This window comes from Myotis brandtii, unplaced genomic scaffold, assembly GCF_000412655.1.
Source record: "Myotis brandtii unplaced genomic scaffold, ASM41265v1 scaffold940, whole genome shotgun sequence".
In the NCBI taxonomy this organism is placed as follows: Eukaryota; Metazoa; Chordata; class Mammalia; order Chiroptera; family Vespertilionidae; genus Myotis; species Myotis brandtii.
In genome coordinates, this window is record NW_005371877.1 from 57,278 (window position 1) to 57,526 (window position 249).

Below are 249 nucleotides of genomic sequence, written 5' to 3' on the forward strand. Positions count from 1 at the left end.
TCCGGTCCGGTCCGTCCGGAGGCTCGGGAGGCGCCCGTCCTGTGGGTCCCGGGCCTTCCCTGACGTGTTCCTCTGCTCCCAGTCCCCGAGGTCCTGCAGCTCAGCGATGCCCTGCGGGACGACGTCCTGCCCGAACTTGGGGTGCGGCTCGAGGACCACGAAGGTGGGTGCTGCCCGCTGTGTCTGGGGACTCGCTGCGAGGAGCTTTCGCCAGGACAGGGTGGGGGGAGGACGCTGCAGGGAGGATGT

The 249-nt window shown here is 70.3% G+C and overlaps 1 protein-coding gene across 1 annotated transcript in view; it reads left to right on the top strand.

Moving 5' to 3' along the window:
• Window positions 1-249, top strand: part of CARS (cysteinyl-tRNA synthetase) — a 22,142-nt gene that overhangs the window by 17,253 nt on the left and 4,640 nt on the right. Inside the window, exon 14 of the mRNA XM_014533097.1 lies at window positions 83-163. Coding sequence (XP_014388583.1) covers window positions 83-163 — 81 coding nt within the window. The remainder of the gene's footprint in view (window positions 1-82; window positions 164-249) is intronic.